This window comes from Pseudopodoces humilis, chromosome 10 (assembly GCF_049639895.1).
Source record: "Pseudopodoces humilis isolate 2021_Gansu_Grassland_sample_001 chromosome 10, ASM4963989v1, whole genome shotgun sequence".
Lineage (NCBI taxonomy): Eukaryota > Metazoa > Chordata > Aves > Passeriformes > Paridae > Pseudopodoces > Pseudopodoces humilis.
This window is the reverse complement of record NC_142209.1, coordinates 21,552,656-21,573,933: the sequence shown is the minus strand read 5'-3', so window position 1 is coordinate 21,573,933 and position 21,278 is coordinate 21,552,656. Positions and strand designations below refer to the sequence as shown.

The window sequence follows — 21,278 nt, the reverse complement described above, 5'->3', positions numbered from 1 at the left end:
AACAGGGGAAATAAACTGAGCCCAAAGGACCACCTGAGTTTTCAAAACAGAAAAGAAAATGGGGCAAGCATCTGCAGAACCACCTTCTTATCCAACAGCTACAGTTTTTCATACCTTGTCCTTTAATTCCAAAGGGGGGTACAAAGTCCCTGATACGTGCCCATTTCCTGAAGGAATCATCCAAGAACATTGGTGCCGGCTTCGAGAACCTGAGAAAACAAAAATGAGAAAGAAATTAACTCCTGGACTAGGAAGAATAAACTTCTGCAGAAATGTTGAGAGAATCCATACCTAAGTGCTGATTCTACATTGTCACTGGCAACAGAGTGATGTGGAAGATTTTACTATTACCCAAAGATGACTGCAGTGAAACAAACCTGTCAGAATTTGTGCCACAAGGACACTGAAATCACTCAAGCTGTGAACCTAGCGATCACTTCCACTCAACAATTTAGAACTGCCCCAGTACTGTTTGGCTATTAACTTAGCTACAATAATGTGTAAATTGCAAGCAGGGTTTAGGCAGTTTAACTTCCAGTTTTGTGAGCCCAAAGCAGTTTTTGTGCTGTCTGTGTGAGGAGTCTGCTTTGGCCTCACTTGTGCACATACACAGCAGCTATCACCACACACGCAAGAAAGAAAACAGTTCAGGAGACATGAAACAGCTTGTAGTTTACAGAGAAAGGAAATGGAAATTCAGTGCCTTCTTCTGCATTCATTAACATATAAATGATTCAAGAGACGTCCCTGCCAAACCAAACAGTTACGATCTATCCAGAATCCCCTACAAAAGAGAGACCTAGTCCTTCTTAACCATGTCATTATGGAAATACACTATCCTAATTATACCCTCACCACACAAACACAGCAGCTAGTAAAAATTTGTCTCTTCTAAAAATGATTGCTACAGTGGCCAGAGAAAAGGAAACAGTTAGCAAATATAGAAACATTAACTTCCATATGGGACCATTTCTGAGTGTATCAAGTATACAAAAAAGTACGCTAATTCTATTAGAAACGTGTTCATTCAATTGTATCAAAACAGTGGCAGAGATGTTCTGGATCAAAATCAATCCCACCATGAAAAGAAATGCACTCCATGTTCAGAGTAAGAGAAAACACCTCCACTAAAGAGCAAGGTACATGCCCCTGAAATAGATCCAGCTTGGCCAACCTACACATGGGAGCAGGACAGATGTAACCCACGGGTTTAGCTTCCCTTCAGGCTGTTTCTGTACTCAGCACACAACTATTGAAGCAATCAGATAACCTTTGGCCTTGAACTAGATGATTTAGGATAAACTCATCTACACTGTGCCACAGCCAGGTACAGAGCAACAATTTCAAGCAGCAGCACAGTGAGGAAAGAATGGAATGAAATCTAAATTATAAACTGATCAAAGTGAAGTCCTATCATAGATGCCCAGTAAATAACAGATGCAGAAATCTATGGAAAGGGGAAAGAGCCCAAGAGGATTTAACAAAACTAGAAGACTCAGATTCACCCATACATACTGCTTCACATCCACTCATGCAATCTTTAATAAGATCATCTATAACCATAAAAGCAAGATGCACATATGACATGGCTGATCTAGAAGGAAAGGAATGTTTTTCCAGAGCTGAGAATACAAAAGCATATATATAACTTTATCTGGGAAAAGGTGGAAGAGGTATGTTAGATATATTAGAGCTTCTGAAACTTTCAAATAAAAACACCCCACAAGCCTATTTAAAAACAAATAAAGAACAATACAGTATTAACTGTAACACATTTACTCTGAAAATATCCTAAAAGCTTAAATAACCTGACAAATTAGTTCAATGTTTTCTCACACATCTTGGTGCACCAAAGCATAATTATTATGTTTCCCTGGGGGTTCTCCAGGGACTTATCTCCACCTCCTTCCAACATCAACAGGAGGAATCTTTGCAGGACTGTCATGCAATGCAAGAGCTTTTATAAACTGAAGGGCTACAGCACAGGTGTTCACAGCCCTTCCTTTACAGCCACCCCTTGAACTCTCAGTAGAAGCCAGGTCCCACAGACTGGTCCCTGTTCTCCCCACACAGCAGCATTGCCTGGGGCTCACCAGTACCTTGGGGCTGCTTTGTAAGGTCACCAAGCTACTCTGGTTGCTGCTGTGACATGCAGTCTCCTGGAAAAACCTGGACGTTTCAGAATATGCATATATGAGCAGGTTTTATTCTCTCCTCAAGAAATAAGAGGATGCAAGAGGATACTCACTGCAGTGTAAATAAAACCTTTGCCAACTCAGTTCACCTGTTCAAAAGCACAGCATGAGAAAGAAGGCACAGGCTATAAGGTCAGGCCTAACTCAGAAGCTGGTGTTATTTACACATGCAAATCTGGAAAAGACAGCTTACAGTAGTCTGATGTGGAGTAAGGAGTGCCTCTCCCCGATGCAGATTCCCATTTACAAGGTGCCTGGTAAAACCAGGAGGCAAGTCAGATCCTCCAAAGATTCCCTGAACCACAGGGGAGTTCCCAAAATCAGCTGAAGCTCAAGGCATGACTGACCCAATGCTCTACGGTATCGCTTCTGCATGTAACAACCAGGGCACCAAAGTGATGCCAAAAAGGGTGAAATGATCATTGACATTTTTATTGTATTTGCTACAAGTAAATGTAGGGATTTTTCTAGCAAAGAACACAATAGCCTTAGACTAGCTGCTATTGTTTGGTAATACTTAATACTCCTGTATACAGGGCCAGGGAAACAGATTTTTAATTCATACTTTTGCTTCATTTAAGAAGGAGGAAGAACAGTATTGGGGAAATATTATATCCATATGGGAAAAAAGGGAGCAAGTTAGAAGATATTTTGCTCCCATAAATCTTGCAAGTAATTCTGTTTTGGAAATATTAAGAAATTCTGAATGCTGTAAGCTCATGTGCTGATGTCCAGCAGTGACGGGGAAATGCTGTCTGCCAGACTCTCCAGGAGCACGGCTGTTCTGTCTCAGCTCTGAACTGCATCTGGTGTATTCCAGGACCCTTCAGGAAATATTGGGATTTTCCTCAAACAGGCCATGGGACTGCTCTCTGCAGAGCACCTAAAATGCATCCCAAGGAATGCACAGGAGTTTGTCAAACAGAAAAAACAAATGTTTCCGAATGATGCTAGAATTCTGCATGTACTGAGCAGCTTGGTACGGGATGCTGCATTTTGCCCGTCACAGCTGCCTAAAGGCAGGTTGGCTTCACTGGCAACCACCGCTCCAGACCCAAAACAGGTTTGTGCTCCTTCAGAAAACGGCGCAGAAAGTGAAAATTTAGATTTTTCAGATTTAAATTTTAAGTGCTTCCTCTCTACCCCACCCCAAATTTGAGAACAGACATAATGCGATCTCATTGCACGTACAGCCTGAAAAGTTGAGGAATTTGGCTGCTTGTGGCACACACTTATGACCTGTGTAATTTGAGAGAGAAATGCCAAGTATCTACATTCTCTAGTTTGAATGGCATACCCTGCTAAAACACAAATGACATCTAAATGGACTAAATGCTTGACATGATAATTGTGAGGTACAAAACAAGTCTCTCCCAGTTCTCAAGTTTGAATTCCTCACACAAAGACATTAATAAAATCTCTAACAATTTGTCACCATGCACAGCAAAAGGAAGTGAGTGTTCTGCCAGAAACTGTTCTTAAACAGGAATCTATAATCACACAAAAATATGATATATATTTGTGCCTATGGGACTCTGGCTTATGTGACAAAACAGTACATCTCCAGTTTCTCCCTCCCTGACAAGAAGAGTTGTGACCCCAAAACATTTCTGAAGGCTGAGCTAGCCTGCCAGAAGCTCCCCAGCCAAGTTTTTCGGCCATTCCATTTTGTCCCTGATACTGAGACCACTTCACAGCTGCTCCTCTTTGATGAGCACTGAGGTACTCAGCATAAGCAGCACTAACTTCCCAAAGTATCTTGCTATGCAAGGCAGCTATGGGACAATTTCAGACATTGAATCTTGACTAGAATCTGGTCCCTACTCCTTATCTGCTGCTTTCCAGGTAATTAATACATAAATGTGTAGAAGAGAAAAAGCTGTATCTCAGAGAAAGTAAAACAAATAAACTGATTTACATGTCTTTGGCTTTAATGAGGAGGGACTAAGAAAAGGTCAAGTTCCTGAATGAGTAAAGAAGACCTTACCAGGACACTAAGGAAAGGCAGACTGGCAGCCAGTAAGCTATAAGCTTGTATTTCAGATACTTCAGATATTCCCTTTTTTCACACATCCTCCTTTAAGCTGACCTGCGCTTTTGTTTATTCTTTAATTAAAGAGAATCAGTAGTGCTGGAAAACTGAAAGCTAAAAGAAAAAAGCTAGAAAAAACAGTGCTAGAACCTAATGCTGTGCAGAACCCGCACACCTGTACTGTAAAGGGCCAGGAACAGCTTTTTCTCTTTTTTAAAACCACACAAATAAATTATTTATTTGTTCTGGCATGAATTCTGTCTTCTGTTTGCTGATAATCAAAAGCATTCATGGTTAGACAGAAGGTACAAAATTTACCAATGTTATTAATTAAATACAAACTGAAGCCCCTGAGTGCTGAATCATTAGCCTGACACAGGCATTTATGGAGATAGAAAATCTAAACCAACCTTTTCATTTTTCCTTACTGAGACCTAGATGTATGCTGTCTCCTTTGCCTCCCTTCTCTGGGGAGCAGCATGGTGTGACAGCATAGGAATGAGGAGGTTTGTGATATCCTGATTTTACATTTCTTATTGACATTAATCCTCTGTCAAAAATCCAAGCAGCTCAAAGATTCCTCAAGAAGCTGGAAAAATTAAGAAACCGCATTAATAAGGATTAACCCCATCCTGCAACCAACGTATTACTTTTCCCTTACCAGCAAATGAGCCCTCCAAAAAAAAAGATGTCTGCAAGAATATCTTTAACAGCAGAGATCAGGCCAAAAATTAAGTTGATCTTAACAAACTGCAGAAGTCTAAAATAAAATAATATGGTAAAGACAACCTAGCACTAAGGAACGGTTTTTCAGGTTGTAAAGGTCTTGGCTACTTGGCCACTCTCCATAGCGACACCACTGAATTACACAGCAGCACAAGAGTGCTCTGCAGGAAATGCCACCACCACTCTGAAAAGATGACTTTGAACAGGCTTCATTCCATAAGCAAAGGGCAGGTAAAATCAACTGAACCAAAACCCCACACATCACATAGCGATTATCCCTGCTTACTTCCCTGGGAATGATTGCTCTGTACCTTTGAGGCACTCTGGAACATCTTCAGCCTTCTTGCCCTCTGCTCTCCATCACCTAGTAGCTTGTTTAAACTCATCAGTGCAGACCTTTTCTCATTGCCTGCTCATTGCTCTATTTAGAGCTGGACCAGCTGCTCCAAGATGTATCTTAAAAGGCCCCCATCCTCTGCGCTGTGGTTCAGACAAAGAACATTGTTACGCTCTTGCCGGAAAGATAAACATCCTATCATGAATGAAAAATGTAACTATTACAGCTGTAAAACCTGTTAAATACTCTCCTTTATTCAAGATCAGAAAGCATCAACTCAAGGACTATGTCCAATTCTGGGCCTCATGTGAAAAACATGAACAAACTGAAAAAAGGCCATAGAAGACTCTGCAAAAGATCTAAGGTCTAGAAAACATGATGTCCAAGGAAAGCTAGAAAAAAAAATTGCTTTGTTTAGTCCTAGAAAAAACTGGAAGAGGACATTATAAGCCATTAAATATTACAAGGCTGCTGCAAAAGAGCAGAATCCCCATGGTAAAGAGAAGTACTAACACCAGTCCTAAAATGCAGCAAAGAAAACTTAATCATTAAAAAAAATGTTTCTTATGCTTGGGATTGTTACACATTGAAATCTACTGTCTGGACATGAGTCCAGACTGGACAGAACTCACATCAACTACACCAGTTTCTGATTTGATTGTAATATTTTTAACAAGTTTACATCTATTAGACATCAGATAGCCACAGCTGTGCCTCCTTTTAAGAGGGAAATGCAAATAGATGATTTTTTGAAGTTCTGCACAGGTCTATTTCATCTAAAACCACGTTCATACTGGGCTAACATTGCTAGGACATGACCAAGTAGCCAAGTTACAGTCTGCTGTAGCTAGGAATCAAGACCTGCCCTTCAGACTTCTTGCACTTCTTAAGTATTTCTCTTCATATATGGTAATCAAATTTCAGTACAATCACTGTAGATAAGCAGCACATGTATTTTCCAGCCTGCTGCCTGCCAAGAGTGCTTTCTGTTTGTACTCCACACCTTTGTAATAAACAGGAAGACACGTAAAGTTTAACCTTTCTGCAGTCATTAATGTCTTGGGCTTATGGCACCACCAAGGCACAAAAATCAAAGAATGATTTAATACTGCCTCAGTCCCTCCTGCTCACTGACTGTGCTCTGACACGCATAAAGTCCAACAAAGTGTTGAGAGTAGCTTACCTATATAATGCAGTTAGTCATGGGGACTGGAAAAGTTTTGAGATAAACTAAATATTAAAGATGAAAATAAATCAGTTTGCCTGCTCTGATGAAATCCTCGCACTTTCCTACTGATTCTCCAAACATTTCAGACAAAAAACACACATGCATGCACAAAAATAACAAGAAGCTTGGTTTAAAGGTAGGCTTCCTCTCGGGGAAAAAAAGCCCAAACCAAAACCAAACAAAACTATAAAATTCAGACCAGGCAGAAACTTTGTCCTGACCTGCCTCATGAAGCAGCTTATATGACAACATGCAAAATTTGTCATTGTTCTCAAAACTCTCTAATAACAAAACACAATTATGCAAGGGTGAAAAGCTAACTTCTCAACAACACAAGGTTCTGTTAGTTTAAAAACCAGTCTTCTAACATCATTTCAATGTCATAGCTTGTTTCTCATGTGTTATTGTCAATGATGCAAGATTGAATTACAGCTCATTTTTCCTACTAAAAGCCAGGTGGGGGGTTCAAGAACTCTGAGGGAGCATTGAGCCAAATAGATGAGATTATGTGGTATTTGGAAATATGATGAAGGTGAGCGAAAGCAGACTGCAATTACTGCCTGGGTTTCCAAAGCCTTCTGTGAAAACAAAAAATGACATGAAGAGGGAAGGTGAAAGGTCCAATACTTCTCCCAGGAAGAAAGAGTGAGGTCCCACAGAAGATGCCAGCCAGCAACTCTGCCGGTTGGCCAGACTTTAGTACAATTATGTTCCTGTTAATATTCCACTGGAACAGGAATGGGATTTCCATTCCACAGGAATTGGTGTTCTAACAAACACCAATTGGAGAGCAGTCATGTAGGGTCTGCTGCTGTGCAACACTGCACTCCAAAAAGGCAGGGTATCTGGGGGATCTTTTTCCTTGTGAAGATCTAACACATTCCAGAAGACTGCAAAGGAGGGGCACAGTTCCCAACACAGACCTGTTGTCTTTCATCACGCTAATTAACCAGTCTGTTAAATGCAGTGCCTGCATGTTACTTTTATAAAGCAAATTTAATGTTCTCTTTATCCTTCTTGCAGAACACGTTAATCCCTGTCATTGCCACTCACTGCTCATTCTTGCCACCACTGGCCACGTATGACTTGTCCTGAGCTGCCAGCAATCTTATGGTGGAGCACAACAAATGGCACTTCGCTATTTCAAAAGCCTCTGATCTCATTTCTCCTACCACACTATTCAATGCATACACCTATCCTGATGGTTTCAAATCATTGGAGGGAATAGTAAAATTTTGAGTGGCCTTCATACAAGTAATCATGTCACTGCAGAAGGAGCCTGGAACACTCAATGCTGTAAAGAAATTGGTATATATATAGGGAACAGGACAGTGATGAAAAAGAGCCTTCCACCATCAGCTAAGCCAAAAATGCACATATTGCTCAGCACAGCCAAGCACAGAACAGATGTGACTGCTCTGTTGATGTTCAGCACAGGGGACGTGGCACAGAAGGGAAAGAGCTGTTGAAGCTAATGAACAAGTAAGCACAAAATGAGTGTGACTCGATCCTGATACAACCAGCTAAAGACAAAAATAAGGTCACCAATGTTTAAAAAAATCCAGAACAGTTTTGTTATGGAAGCTAATGAAGACAGGAAAGCACAAAACAAATTACTTGATGTGAAGCTTGGTCATTTTGTGAAAGGGGTTGTATGATTTGGTGTCTGCATAGACAGAAGACTGGACTTCATAACTAATTCAGTTTATGAATGCCTGATGTTCCTTCACCTCTGGCCCGTTGCTCTTATCCAGGTCAAAAATTCACTTGAGGCAAAAGTTCCCTGCGTAAGTCTTACTGGAGTGAGAATTCTGGCAGAAGAATCATCAATGTTTCAATAATTGTAACTGAAACAGATGGGCTCATCTGAGTGAAAATAATCTTTAAATTTTTCAAGGCTCATACGCTTCTGGAATGACCAATGCCATTTTAGAAGCTGGACAAAAAAATTCCTATTAACACGATATGGAAAACATTAGTCTGTTGTGAAATACACATGGCATTAACAGAAGTCTTGTGAGCTCTTCTGATTTTCTTACACATAGGGGAATATTCTGAAAAGTTCTACAGGACACAGTTTCTCATATCACACTTCTGGAAGAATCTCAGCCTTCACGTTAAAAAAATCCAACGGCAAATAAAAAAATATTTTTCTAGAGTTATAGTTGGAAATGAGACCTCAATAACTAACAAATGCTCAGAAACCTGAGGACAAATAAAAAGAAACCATTATTTTTCAACTGCATGAATTTTCTGTCCTGACTCATTATTACTGACTATTTGCAGGTTGCAATTCTCATCAGAGCAGCTCCCTACAGTGACTTTAAGGTGATCCAAAGAGGGTTTCCCCAATGAAAATGCAGGCAAGGGACAAGCTTGCTTTCACACACCAGCAGAAAATGAGAAGAAAGCAGTAAAAGTGAGGAAAAAAAAGTCTTCAGAAGGTATTGCTCCCACAGCTGCCAGCAGCACAGAAGACAGGCAGATAATTAAATGCAAAGAAACAAAGACAAGAAGTGAATCTTCTTTGCACATTGATGCTAAAAGACAATTATACAGATAGTCCACTATGATGCTTCTTACAATTTTTTGTCAGTTATTTTCAAAATAATTTTTTTTTTTAAGTTATCACAATGTGGATTTCATGTGAAAAATTGGCATAGCAATGATCATATCAACAAGTCTGTGGTTCATTTGATAAATCAGGAAGATATGAACTAGAAATGAGAACAAAATTTGCAGTGGAAACAAGAAGGGACTGAAAGCATAGGAGGTGTTGGGCAAGCACAGGAGATGCTGGGCAAGTACAGTTCTCCCCAAACACCTGGAAAATGGACAATGCTTTTTGGCTGGAATACACACCATGGCTTGCACCCTGCAGCAGATGGACATCCTAACTTAAACAGTGAGAGTGGAAATGTTCTCCATTGCACAAATTCCTAATGCCTAAATAATTTAGCTTGTCATGCTCCTTCTTGTAGGAAGTTGCTCAAGGAACAGTTGTGTGATTTTCAAGCTTGCCAAGACGTCAAAGCATCATTCATCCAACCAGAGAATAAGCTTTCTTCCTTCTATCAGGTGAAACAGGATAATGTAGCTTTAAGTGCCATCTCCTAGGTACAGCCACCAGATGAGCATTTGTAGAATGTACACCAAAAAAAGTACCATTACTATCAGAATAATTTCACTTGCTGAAAAACAGTTACAGATAGATCACAAAGCTGCTATTAATGAGATCCATATCAATCTCAATGGGAAAAATTCCAGATGCATTTCTGTTTCTCTGCTGCACAATAGACTTCACATTGTAGTCCAGGACAAAGTGGGGGCAGCCAGTTATTACTATTTAAGATTCAGACAGAGGCTTTTTTCTTCCTTTAACCAGATGCAAAAACTTCCAAGGATTTCACTGAAAGCCTGACCAAAAAAAACCCAAAAGCCCAAGTGGAAAGAGTGTTTTCAGAGGGACCTATCCCCCTAAGTGCCAGAAAGTACTTCTGTAACTGGAGATAATACTTAATAGGGTTGACATGGACCTCATGTCCAGTTTCACTTTATTTTCTGGCTCCTCTGTCACCTTATTAATTCCAGCTCTTAGCCTAAGAGTGGTGACCTGCAAAGCAACATGCATTAAAATCTTCCAGATAATATCAGCACTATTTAATATACGCCTCTCCCCTTTGGTCCCATAGTTTTAAAAATAAACAAGTATTTTAACAAAACAAGGGTAAGACTCTGATCTTGTAAAACCTCTTTCTAGGTATTGTTTCCAGAGATAAGGCACAGAGACTGGACACTGAACAGTTTCCATGCAAGAGGCCACCTGACAAAACCAAAAGGATTTACTGACTCACAGAGCAAGTGGGTGCTGTGGAGAAAGCTGCAAACAGTGCCAGCACAGACAGCTACATCCTCTCCTCATCCCACACACAAAGTGTCTGGCTTGAGTTAGAGATTAGGCAGGGAAAAGAGACTGGAGGTGAGACTTGATTACTCTGATGAAGTAAAAAACCACAAACCATGTGGACTTCTTCTGTCCTACCTGAAAAACAGGTGTGAAAAATAAGGCCTGCCCTTCCAGCCCAGCACATTCACTGGCCTCTTCCAACCAGGGTCCTCTGCTCTGCTGTGTCCCCACGTCCAAATTCATCACACATATGGCAAGAGACCATGCACCAACAACAGCAGCCCCAGTAACTTCAAAGGGCTCTGCAAAGACGCTTGATGGATACCTGAAGCACAAGGATGGATACCTGATGCTCTTAAAAGCCTACCCTCTAAAATGCTATAAATCTCCTGGAAGAACCGATATCCACCCTGACTCACTAATCAAAGCAGGGATACCCTCCCAGTTCTTATTGCTCCACTTGAAGAATGGTACAACAGTCCTCCTTATTCCAGGAATGGAGTTTTTCAATGAGATAGTTCATTTCAACAAGTTCCCACAAGAAAAAAACTGCAGAATAAATGATACTGCTGGTTTATGCATTTGAGATTTATGTAAGTCACTGAAATAAATACTAAATATTATTAGCTACTAAGGAAATGGTTACAGTGAAGATGGGGGGATAAAAGCCTCACACAAATATGCCTTCTCTTTCAGTATCCTTGATAGAGAAAGCACTTCTCCTACAGCTGTGGGAAAGAAAATAAGACACAACGGCTGAAGTTAAAATTACACATCTTTGGCTGTTATCAAAGGGAGCTATAGCACATGGACAAAGTACAGTCTGCGTGATTCCAATTCCAAACCAAAGAAATGCTGCAGGCATATTCATCATCGACATTTGTATTTGCTCCTGAATATTACAAAGAGCAGTGAACACTGCTGATCCACTACTTTTGTCCCAGTAGCAATGTTTAATTGCGTCAACTGCATTCAGCCTTTGTAGAAAGCATCAATAAGCTCACTCCTACAATTGATCCTCTCCCAGTGACCCCCTCAGGCAAACCAACACGAAGCAGCTCCAGTGCAGCACTGCCAGCTGACACAGAAATCCTGCCACACCCAGGAGTCTTCCATACCCTTGGAGTGTGGGTGGAACAAAGTACAGAGAGTAATTCAGCATCTCCATGAATCCATCAGGGAGACACAAAAGAGTAATAGAATCGTTGAGGTTGGAAAAGACCTCTAAGATGGAGTCCAACCATTAACCCAGCCCTCCCAAGGCTACCACTAAATCATGTCCCCAAGTGCCACATCTAAATGTCTTTTAGCTCCTTCCAGGGATGGTGACTCCACTACCTCCCTGGGCAGCCTGTTCCACTGCTTGATTTTGGTGGAGAAATTTTCCTAACATCCAATCTAAACCTCCTCTGGCACAACTAAAGGCCATTTCCTCTTATCCTGGAGAAGAGAAGGACATCCACCACACTAGAACATCCTTTCAGTCCCTCATCCTGTAGACAGCGATGAGGTTCCCTCTGAGCCTTCTTTTCTCTTGGCTAGACACCCCCAGGTGCCTCAGCAGCTCCTCACAGAACTTGTGCTCTAGAGCCTCCACCAGCTAGTCTCTGCCTCGGCCTGGAATTCAGTCTATTCAGTGTATTTTCTTAACATCATCCGGTTTGGGGTTTTTTCTCATTCTTTTATTTGCTCACTTATGTTTGTCTAACCACTTAGATGGCATTCCACAAACAATTACTTTCAATTTACATCTGTCATAGAGAAGGTGTTCTGTGTTTTCTTTCCACTTCTTAAAAATATTAAACTTTTCACTATAGACATTTTGGAAGCAGACACGCTTGGTGTGACAGGGCAAGAAATCTCTACGTTAAGATGACAAATTGCAGTCATTTTGTTCTCATTTAATCTTAGTTTTAATAAAACAATCACCTTGTTAGGAAAAGACTGATAACAGGCATGAAAGCTCTCAGCCTGTAAAGTGAAGGCTTTGAAATGCACTTGCAAAGAAAATGAAGATCATAATATAAATGACGAGTAATCTTAGCCACCAGCTATTTCTAATATCTTTTAGTCTTAAGTATGTCTACCCACCAATAAATCAAAAAATGCTTACTCACTTCTTTGAATTTACAGAGGTACAATAGAACAATTAACAAGAAAGTTATGCTTCAGCCACTGAATAAATAAATAAATGCAACCAATAATAATTTTTTTTTCAAAGCTGTAAGAAAATCCTATAAAATATGGTGACTGTCCCTCAAATTTTTTCCCAGTTATTTTTCTAAAAATAATTTCCCCCTGTTAACTTAGAGTAGTTTAAAAAAGTTAAAGCCCACAACACCATCTAACTCAGGATATTCTTAAATTTCCTTGTCTAAACAGAAAAGTTGAAGGACATTAGCCAAGTATCTGCTGATCTCAATGACAAGAGAAATAGCAGATTTGCATTAGCCAGCAAAACAGCAATGCTGTTGGCCAAAAGGAGAACTTCCCACATGTATTTATGGGTGCTCCTAGGGCAAGTGTTCAAACAGACAGCTGTGGAGTGAGAAAACAGTAATTTTATCCCACATTACTCTCTCTGGCCCCGTAATGCTCATGCTCAGCCCTCCTAAAACTGTATGTTTCCACTGGGCATTTTGCTTTCCCTGAGCTGCAGACTAAGTGCACTTGGCTGTGATGTTCACAACCAACACCACCATAAAATCTGCAGATTCCCACATCAATGCTGCATAAATGTCACTGTCTAAACCACAGAGTACAAGTGATAAAAGATTTTCAGAGACAATCAGGGCTTTGCGGAATTCAACAGCAACTGTGTAGTAACCAGTCTTCTTAACAAATCAGGTTACTCATGTTACCATATTTGCCTTGTAGCAATTATTTCTGAGTATTCCCAGTGCATGTTTTCCCATCATGACAACCTGATACATGCTCTGCAGCAATGGTTTTCATTTTAATATCTTGGCCAGTCATGGAGTGAGTCAAATTGACAGCCCCTCTGCTGATACCAAGCTTTAGAGGCAGCAGAACAGGTCCACTCCCATCAATTTTTATCAGCTGAACTTTGAAAAATGGTGGTCCTAGTTAAAGGGATTAGTATGTCCCTGAAAATAGGTATTAGGAATAACAATACAAGAGCAGCTCTAGCAGAAATAACAACAGGCTGATGTGCAGGAGTATCAACAAATTGCTTCCAAAACTGCCTGGGGCCAGCACAGCTTTGGAGAATCTGTAACACTTGGATGGATGCTTTCATCCCATGGCTACTTACTTCTTTTGATACCAAGAGCATGCTGAATGTGTGCAAAGCATAAATCTAAACAAACTGCCTGCTCTACTCCCTGTTATCACCCACTGAAAGCTATCATGGACCTTTCTTGAAATGCAGGTGAAGAGTCTGATCTGAGGGCAGTGACCTTGAAGCACCGAGCACCAGCCACCAACACCAACCCCAGGACAGGCACAGGGATCAGAGCTGTGCTCTCCTGGTAATTACAGTTACTGTGCCAGAACTGCTTGTCTCTGAGGGAGGGGGGGGTGGAAAAAAAAGTGTTGTTTGATTTTTTAGCTTGGGATTATTTTTTTAAGAATTCATCAGCTTGATTGCCCAGCAGTAAGGAAAATTCCTCCTAAGGATGCAAGTGAGACTCTGCTGGGGCAGATCAGAGTTCAAAATCTCTTTCCCAAAAATGGCAATAAAATGGATGTCCAAGGTAAAGCAAGAACAGGGCAAAGAGATAAAATATTTCCTCCCTAACACTCACACAGCTTTCAAACATTTTCAGCTGAGTGGATTTCCTGAGCTTGATGTGGTTTTGTCTAATCAGCAACCCCCTTTCCCTCCCAGCAATGGATCCCTCCTCCAAATGTTTGTCCAGACTCCTCTGGAATTTGTACAGACAATTTGCAGCTGTCACAAGCTTTGGCAAGGAACTGCCCAGGTACATGACCTGATACACAAAGAACTGAATCTTTTTTGTTCTGATGCATGTAAGTAGAAACAAATTATGCAGAAAGACTCTACCAATGATTTTTCTCTTCCCTTTTTTCCCTGTAGTAAAAGCCAAAGGTAAATTCAGTGCAGCCCAAACAGAAGACCCCCCATGAAAGATCATATTTCCTTCCAGCTGCCTCAGTAATCACATTGTCCCCTACCTTTCAATCCCTCTTTGCCCTCAAGGTCTTCCCTTATTCTGCCTTTGGGATCTGAAGTTACCAAGCTTGAAGAAATTTTGTTTCACGCAGCTCTCATCTAGGAGGTACACTCCACATCTGTACAACAAAAGTCTTTTCATCAATTTATTATGTTCCTTCTGTGTTATCATACCGTATCTCCTAAAGCTTCCAAGAGGCTCCCCTGATGGCCACCTCAAGCCACTTGCTCCTGCTCACCAGGTGAGCACCTTCTCCTTTTTAGCCTGGCAGACCACTCAGCAACATTTAAACTGGGAAGTACTGCAGGCAGTATTGCCTCTCCCATCTCATAAGGAGTCTAGCCTCCTTCTGTATTCACAGAGGACAGCTTTCCCTGAGATGTTTCTGGCCACTAAGATGGCTGGGAAATTTCAGATTTATGGCCTGTGACTGAAAAGCTCTCTCAGCACGTTATAATTCCTGACAGGACCATTACAAATCCCAAATGGACTTGCTGGAGCGAGTCTAGAGAAGGGCCACAAAGATGATAAAGGGCTGGAGTGTTCAAGGGTAGGCTGGATGGGGCTTGGATCAGCCTGGTCTAGCAGAAGGTGTCCCTGCTGGGACCTCAGATTAGCTGGTAGGTTTGGAAAAAGGCTACAAATAAGATGTGTGCAGCCACACATATTTTTACTCAGTTAGATGACAGTAGGACATGTATTACTTCAAACATCAAGGCTACACCAAATCAGATAAGCAATCCCACCTAAAACAAAAACCAGCAACATACTTCCCACAAATGTGAAATAACTTTGTGCTAAGCCATAGTGGAATAAACTGACCAGAGACACCATTTCTTCCCAACCCCAATCAGCTTTAAAATCAATATCTTAAAGAGCAAGAATTCAGGGGTGACTGAAACTAGATGATCTTTAAGGTCCTTTCCAACCCAAACCTTTGTATGGTTCTATGATCTGTATTGGACTGAAGGGCCATACACATAGAGTAAACCTCAGCTGCTTTCTGGAAACAGAACACATGCACTGACACACTCAGGAAACGGTCTGGGCTTCCAGCTGGTGAAAAACGAAGTCACTACATCCACAGACTGCACAGAACAAGAAACAGCGATTATGGCAGCAACCAACTGCTTTGAGAGATCCTCTCCTGCTCTTTTGCAGGGGCCAATGTTCATCAGCAGCTGCACACAAGGAGTCAAACACCAGCTTTCAAAAATACATTTCATTAGGAGATGTGGTCTGTCCAGACACAAATGACAACGAGCCACATTACTCCTCTTTAGCTTTAGCTAGCGTGGGAATGAAGCTCAGACACAGAAAAACTTCCTCCATAGCAATGTCCTGCAGCTGTCAAAGAACTGGAATGTGAACAAGTCAGGCACAGGAAGAAGAGAAGTGCTACTACAACTCTGGCCAACTGAGCAACTTGAGAGTCTCAATCTGACAGCACAAATGTAGGTGACCATAGAGACACTCTCCCACTTTCTGTACAGCTTTGACTCAGACATTCACATGTTGTCCCTATGGGCCTGCAGGAAGCATAGGAATACATATGGTTTAATCCAGCAATGACTTAAAACCCAGTCTTGTGTGGGAAGTGTTGACAAATTACCTCTGGTAGACACTGAAATCACTCAAACAATTAACAGAGATTAGATTAGCTGGTAGGTTTGGAAAAAGGCTACAAATGAGATGTGTGCAGTCACATATGTTTTTACTCAGTTAGATGACAGTAGGACATGTATTACTTCAAACATCAAGGCTACACCAAATCAGATAAGCAATCCCACCTAAAACAAAAACCAGCAATATACTTCCCACAAATGTGAAATAACTTTGTGCTAAGCCATAGTGGAATAAACTGACCAGAGACACCATTTCTTCCCAACCTCAATCAGCTTCGAAATCAATATCTTAAAGAGCAAGAATTCACATTCTTACCTTTTTTAAAATCTACTGTAACTACAGAAGTTTTATTCTATATTAGAATTAGTTTATGATGTTACATTTTTCTTTCAGGTCCTGTCTCAGTAAAGTATATAACATGAGACCAGTTTGAAACATGATCTATTTCCATTTAATTGAAAGCCAAGAAGGTCTAATATTAATGCAATTTACTACTCTTCTGACATTCACCAAATTGTACACACCTATGGTATTTCCCCTGCAAACTAAATGCATCACATTTTTGTCCATAGAAAACCTGTCCTTCCTAGACAGACATGCTGTGATTTTATTTTCAGAAATCAGATCTGACGTAGGCTTGCAGACATGCAGGTCTTCTCTGCCACTACCTCTTCTTAGCACAGGGTAAGAGAAAGAGCACAGGACCAATGCCTGAGCACTTGGAGCCTCCTTCTAAAAGAGGCTTTACAGAACTGGGGTGAAAGAGCTTCTGAAGGATCTGTAAAGGAGTGCAGTGAAAAAACACATTATGAGAAGAGCCAGCTTGATGGTGGTAAAGGCTGTTGGCTGAGGTAACCTAAAAGACCACCAGTTTTAATTTGTTACACTTTTTATTCTACCCCCTCCTGTAAAGTCACATCACATCAGCTCAGAAAACATCACCAGGAAGACATAACAAAAAAACTCATAAACACGGGATTCCACAGACAATGGGACAGGCTCTCAGGTGATTTGGACTAGAAAGTTTACTTTTTAAAACCATATCTCAGAGTCACACCTCTACAGTCTGCTTGGAAGCCATTTGAGAGTAGTCCTTGAAGCTTAGCAGTGAACCAAGCAAAAAGAAGACAGGGAGAACAAAACACCTGTAAATGGAGGGGGAAAAGCAGATACAAGGCAGTATAAGGAAAACACAATGAACTGTTGTAAGTGATGCAACAGGTCACAGCAAAGAAGAAAAGAGCACTGAATTGTGAGTTTTGAACCACTACATAGATAGCAAAACTTCAAATAGGTTCACACTGCATCACATTGAATTACAGGAATCGTGCTGATCTGTGTCACACCATGGTCACCTAGATATTTAGAAGTCTATTTTTAGCACTCCTTTTAAAGAGTTTTCCTAGTAGAGCATATTTATTGAGTTGTGATTTTGCAAGTATATTGGCGAGTTTAGGTAATATATTTGTTTCTTTCGTTCCTGCAGCTGAAAGTCTGATTTTAATGAGAGGTTGCCCATTTTGGTTAGCAGCTCAATCTTTACATTCTTAAGCCTCTTTAAAATTCCTGGATATATACAGCCTAGGATGGGTGATTTAGCACTGATTAGTTTAGTGGTGTGAGAGAGACCAGAGACACTGCTCAGAGATATTTTACTGTTCTGAAGTTAGGTCCTCAGCATACGAGGTTTGAAAGCCAAAAAATAGGAGAGCAGCTTTACAAATTGCAACAGGAAGGAGAGCCAAAGATTCAATGAGATACACTCTATCCTCCATCTCCTTCCTGTCTGTACAAATGAAAACAAAATGCCTCTAACTTACAGAAAATACTTGCTACTATGGGCAGAAGCATGACGAAGAATCCACCCTCCAAGCAGTTTTAGTGACAGCTTCCGTGGCAGTCCACCTCTTGATCAATGGGGTTCTTTTTAAATGATTAGCAAGGGTGTAATTAAGGAAACCAAAGGAAGAAAGATAACTCAAAAGATGAATGAGGCCTTTATTCAAGGTATCACTGAGCTGGGGCACAGGCTGTATGACAAGCAAAGATGAGAGTCCTGGTGGGTAAGATGAACACGAGCCAAAGTTGCACCCTTGTGACAAAGGCGGCCAACAGCCCCCAGGGTGGGGGGACCCTTCCCCTGGCTCAGCACAAGGGGGGCTCTGCTGCAGGGCTGGGGCACTGCTGGGCTCCCCTCTACACAGACACACACTGGAACCAGTCCAGTGAGCTAAGATGATTAAAGGATTGAAGCATCTGCCACGAGGGAAGGCTGAGAGAGCTGGGATTGTTCAGCCTTGAGCAGAGAAGGCTCAGAGGGCTCTGATCAGTGTGCATAAACACCTGACAGGGGCAGTCAAGCAGGCAGAGAGTCTCTTCTCAGGGGTGCACAACACACAGGGCAATGGGGGGAAAAACTGAAATACAAGAAATTCCATTGGAATCAATAACACTGCTTGGGTGGTCAAACATGGGAAAAGGCTGTGTAGAGAAGTTGTTCAAACACAACTGATCGTAGTCCCAAGCAACCTGTTGCAGGTGACCCCACTTTGAGCAGGGGTTTGGACTAGATCATCTCCAGAGGTCCCTGCCCACCCCACCTAGGCAGTGATGCTGTGATCCTTCTCCCTGTGAAGCAAGGAACAATAAAGTTGCAAGATCTCAGTTTTTATCCAGGTCAAATCACAGAAACAAGGGCCTGCTAAAACCCCATTTTATACAACTGCTGTAATTCCTGCTGACCTCAATCAGCCTAATCAAGTGGTAAGATTACAAAATGAAAAAAAAAAGGCTTTAATTTGATCACCACTCATAGCTATTCCATTGACCTAATGCTTGGCCATGAAGAGCTCAGGAAAACTGGATTAATGCATAAAAATAGGATTTCATCCTCTGGAAATCACAGTTGAAATCTGACATTCAACAAAACTGGAAGTCTGTAGCTTTAATGTCATCCCCACTGATAATGGGCATATTTACCTGGCAAAACACTCACAAGGATACTTTGATCAACCAAGGTATTTGCCATTTAGTCAAAGCTCTCCTACGAATGCAAAAACCCAACACCATTCCACACCTTCACAGTTTAAGGGGAGTGATAGGACTGATAAGTAAGTTAGCACCAGAGCTGTGTGACACCACTGTCTGTGTTGGGAGACTCAGGGCTAGGGTACAGCCAGCAGTGCTGCTGCAGGCAAGGACAAAAGGACAGTCATAGAGCAGAGATGAAAAGAACAAGAGAGCCCAGCATGTCCCGTGAGCGTGCACACTATGGCACTGTTTAAAATGTTAACTTGTGTTGCAAAGGAAACAGTAAAAGTGACAACTATTTCTCCCTAATGTTTTGATTTGATTTTTTTTTAAGCTACTTTTCAGCACAGTCATCTGACAAACTACAGAACCATGCAATTAACATAAACCTATACAGCTAACAAGCATAAATAGGAAAGATGCTTCACCTTTGTGATTGAGTCATATTAATAATTCAGCAATCCCTGTATTAGTCAAGGCTTCCTAACAGCCTCATGAAATGCAGCAATTGGCAGAGAGGTCAGAAATTTGAAAATTATGTGCCCAAACATGTGATCTTGGTTTCATAATTTATACTCATGAACCATCTTGGCCAGCATAAAGCAGAATATTTATTGAATACGAACACACCATGGGAGCAATGGGGACTTCAGTTTATCTGATCTTAGGTTTCTTTTCTGCACCATTTCAGCATCAATCCACCTGATCTGACAAAAGGTATTAAGCAAGAGACTGGAGAACAGAAAGCACAGCCAGCACTTGGGTTATGCTGGCAGCTAGATGGCAGGTTTTATTCTCCACAATTATTATCAAAACCTGGGTCCAAAAAACACTTGAGAGTCCAGAGCCTCCTAGAGATGAAAGAGTCTGTGAACATCCAAAGAGTGGGTAGCTCACTCAGGACTATAACAACCCCAGACAGAATCCTTCTGTTGAGGCCAAGGTTCCTGACAACACAAACACCGCAATTCAGTGATAAAGGAAAGGCTGGCAAACCTGTGAACTACTCCTGCTTCTATAACCCACAGAGCACAGAACTGCCCTTCCTCCAGAAATTTGTCCCTCCTGCTTCCCAGCAGCCATCCTAGAGTGGGTCCTGTTATCTCCTTCTGGAAGCACCTTAGACTCCTTAGCCCTCGCTTCGTTTTCTTTCCCTGCCCAAGAGAGGGAGGAAGCTGAACTTAATCCTTTGCCTGCTTGCAAAGCAGGAACCAAATAAATTTACTCCTAAACCACCTACAACTTGGACTATTTTCTCTTGAATAATTCTATGCCAAGAGTGACTCAGAAATTATTTTGAGGTAAGTTTTATTAAACTGTTCATAACCATTACCCCATTGGAAAGGATGGTCAGCATGAAGAACGCCTTTCCATCACTGTGAAATTTTGTGCTTTAGCAGCTTTCAGTCACAGAGGTCAACATTTTCAAAATAGGCTGCCCAGACTTCAGTTTTCTAAGGCAATTTAAGTAAAATAAGTCTATAAAACTTTGGCCTAGATTTCTGAGGTATTGAATGCATGCATCTCTCACAGCTCTGTAGCATATATAGATAAAAAAAAAAAAGAAAAAAGAGAGACTAGGTTCATAAAACATGGATATAGACTAAACTTTGGAAATGTTAGTTTAAAGTCAAGGATCTGAAACTGATCACAAAAGAAACCAGAGTCAGCTTGTAAAAATATTTTCTATGCATTTTTTCTTAGCACATTTATGCCACAGCAGTATAAAGCATCATGCACACAGCAAAGATTTATTGAGTTATACCTTCATTGGGAACATTCTTCTCTGTCTTTTAAAATAAATTTTAAAAACCAACATTAATATTACACTGCAGTGGGGGATCCATGACCACAAATGCCTCCTTTTTGAAGCATAATCCATAATGGATGTGCCTTTAATAAGCACCTTAGACGCTGCGGAAATGTCACCAAAAGTACCAACAGACTATTAAATGTCTGCTATGAAATACACTGACTGCTTCCACAGAGCTCTGCTAATGCTTATTTTCCTACATAATTCCTAGTGCTTGCAGGGGTGTG

At 41.1% G+C, this 21,278-nt stretch overlaps 1 protein-coding gene across 10 annotated transcripts in view; it reads right to left on the bottom strand.

The window, feature by feature from the left end:
- Positions 1–21,278, bottom strand: part of ST3GAL3 (ST3 beta-galactoside alpha-2,3-sialyltransferase 3) — a 177,454-nt gene that overhangs the window by 70,702 nt on the left and 85,474 nt on the right. For all 10 annotated transcript variants that reach the window (XM_088060190.1, XM_088060188.1, XM_088060193.1 and 7 more), the window contains one exon: positions 115–209. In XM_088060190.1, coding sequence (XP_087916316.1) covers positions 115–209 — 95 coding nt within the window. The remainder of the gene's footprint in view (positions 1–114; positions 210–21,278) is intronic.